The sequence below is a fragment of the Saimiri boliviensis genome, chromosome X, assembly GCF_048565385.1.
Source record: "Saimiri boliviensis isolate mSaiBol1 chromosome X, mSaiBol1.pri, whole genome shotgun sequence".
NCBI classification, from domain to species: domain Eukaryota; kingdom Metazoa; phylum Chordata; class Mammalia; order Primates; family Cebidae; genus Saimiri; species Saimiri boliviensis.
Genome location: NC_133470.1, coordinates 13,190,096 through 13,192,767, shown reverse-complemented (window position 1 = coordinate 13,192,767; position 2,672 = coordinate 13,190,096). Strand labels below are relative to the sequence as shown.

Sequence of the window (2,672 nt, the reverse complement as noted above, 5' to 3'; positions counted from 1 at the left end):
AGAGGACAATAGGGCTTCCCTGTAGAATTACAGATCATATAGATTTTCCTCTAGAAGCAAGATAGTGTTGTAGGAAAGTTTAAGCAATTCCCATTGCTGCTACATAATTTTTTTTTTTTTTTTTGAGATGGAGTTTTGCTCTTGTTGCTCAGGCTGGAGTGCAAAGGCACGATCTCGGCTCACCACAACCTCAGTCTCCCAGGTTCAAGTGATTCTTCCGTCTCAGCCTCCTGATTAGCTGGGATTACAGGCATGTGCCATCGCTCCCAGCTAATTTTGTATTTTTAGTAGAGACAGGGTTTCTCCATGTTGGTCAGGCTGGTCTTGAACTCCTGTCCTCAGGTGATCTGCTTGCCTTGGCCTCCCAAACTGTTGGGATTACAGGTGTAACCCATCGTGCACTGTCATCATTATCTTGATATCAGAAAGATTCTGTGTGTTTCTTTCTTTTTTTTTTTTTTTTAAAAAGACATTTATTCAGCGTCACGATCAGACTATTACATTTAGCAATCAACAGCATGGATGCAAAAAAAAAAAAAAAGAAAAAAGATAAAGAAAAAGAAAAAAATCTACATTAAAACCCTTTGTTGGAATGCTTTACACTTTCCACAGAACAGAAACTAAAATAACCTGTTACACAATTAGTCACAAATACAGTCCTCGAGTTTTTTGCCCATACACATGAGTATTTGTCTAAATCATGTCTTCTTTGTAGCAGCTAGGCCCTGCCACCACTGTGCTTGGCTGAGTTCGCAAATCTGTTGTAACCTGTAGCTTCCCTGTCACTTCTCTGGCTCTCCTCTCCTGCTAAGCTTTGTTTCCTAATTAAAATCTTGTGCCACTGCCATAGCTACTGCTGCTACTGGAACCGCCATAGCCACCTTGGTTTCGTGGTTTGGCAAAGTATTGGCCGCCACCACCATAGGGGCCAGAGCTTCTGCCTCCAAAGTTTCCTCCCTTCATGGGTCCAAAATTTGAAGACTGATTGTTGTAACTGCCAAAATCATTGTAGCTTCCACCACCTCCAAAATTGCCTCCATCATTACCAAATCCGTTATAGCCATCCCCACTGCCACCATATCCACCACCACCACGGCTGCCACCAAAGCCACCACGACCACTGAAGTTTCCTCCACGACCAAAGTTGTCATTCCCACCGAAACCACCTCCACGACCACCACCAAAGTTTCCAGAACCACTTCGACCTCTTTGGCTGGATGAAGCACTAGCCATCTCTTGCTTTGACAGAGCTTTCCTAACTTCACAGTTGTGTCCATTCACAGTATGGTATTTCTGAATGACAATCTTATCCATGGAGTCATGGTCATCAAAGGTTACAAAGGCAAAGCCCCTTTTCTTGCCACTGCCTCTGTCAGTCATGATTTCAATCACTTCAATTTTTCCATACTGTTCAAAATAATCTCTTAGGTGATGTTCTTCAGTGTCTTCTTTAATGCCACCAACGAATATTTTTTTCACAGTTAAGTGGGCACCTGGTCTTTGAGAATCTTCTCTTGAGACAGCTCTCTTTGGTTCCACAACTCTTCCATCCACTTTGTGTGGCCTTGCATTCATGGCTGCATCCACCTCCTCCACAGTTGCATACGTGACGAACCCAAAGCCCCTGGAGCGCTTGGTGTTTGGATCTCTCATTACCACACAGTCTGTGAGCGTTCCCCATTGCTCAAAATGGCTCCTCAGGCTCTCATCGGTTGTTTCAAAGCTCAACCCTCCAATGAAGAGCTTCCTCAGCTGCTCCGGCTCTTTAGGAGACTCTGACTTAGACATGATCGCAGGGAGAAGAGAGACTTTAACGATGCTTCTTCGGCGGCGTCCACGGGCAGAAAAGCCTGTGTGTTTATTTCATTGTGGAAACCTGGCTGCTTCCTCCAGGAGGCAGCATGGGTGGCTGGGGTGCAGATATCTTGCTCTTATTCGGTGTGTTCCTGCCTCATTCCTCAGTGTAGTGCCTACGTTCTCTGAAGCTGGCATCGTTTTTGCTCTCACCAGCCCTCTGAGGAGCTAGTGTGCTTCCATGTCTTATAAACTTCCTGAAGCTGGCCTGGGCATGCCCCCTTTCTATTGAGATAGAAAGAGGCAGCCCCTCTAAGGCAACAGTTTCCAACACTGGCTGCACTTTACAATCTGAATGTTGATGTGCAGGCTCACCTCCAGAGATCTTGAATTATTTGGCCCACAGTGGATACCGGGGATTCTGATGCACAGTTAGAGTTGAAAATACTGCTTTAATCAGTTGTAATTTTGGTTCCAGCCCCTTTGACTATTCACCCAATGTCAGAATAAACTTTTAAGAAAACCATCTAATGAGGACTATATAAGTACATTGGGTCAACAGGTTGGGTAACATTTAAATGGTAGTTACAACGGTCCAGCAATGGAAATTACAGAATGATTCCTTCCAAAGGAGGTCTAGAATCATTTTACTGACACTTACGTACTTCTATGGTTGATACAGTGAACAGGCTCTTTGCCTGTTAGCCTAGACTAGGCTTTGAAAAACACTAATGTGAACATTGAATTTTGTCCTCCATGGCTCTGGGTTTTTGGAGGCTATATAGAATTGACAGGTAGACAAGTAGGCCAGGATCATAAGCTGTGAAAGAGTATTTAAAAAGGCTTGAAGTTTGACAGCTTGCCACATTCATTCAAGG

The 2,672-nt window shown here is 44.2% G+C and overlaps 1 protein-coding gene across 1 annotated transcript; it reads right to left on the bottom strand.

Moving 5' to 3' along the window:
* Positions 1-470: 470 nt before the first annotated feature.
* LOC101048460 (heterogeneous nuclear ribonucleoprotein A1-like) lies at positions 471-1,842 on the bottom strand. Its single transcript, XM_003920351.4, has one exon. It carries the CDS (start codon positions 1,786-1,788, stop codon positions 826-828), a length of 963 nt encoding a protein of 320 aa, XP_003920400.2. The 5' UTR covers positions 1,789-1,842; the 3' UTR covers positions 471-825.
* Positions 1,843-2,672: the final 830 nt, after the last annotated feature.

Excerpts from the sequence above, each read along its gene's own strand:
- LOC101048460 (XM_003920351.4), bottom strand. The coding sequence starts at position 1,788 with ATGTCTAAGTCAGAGTCTCCTAAAGAGCCGGAGCAGCTGAGGAAGCTC.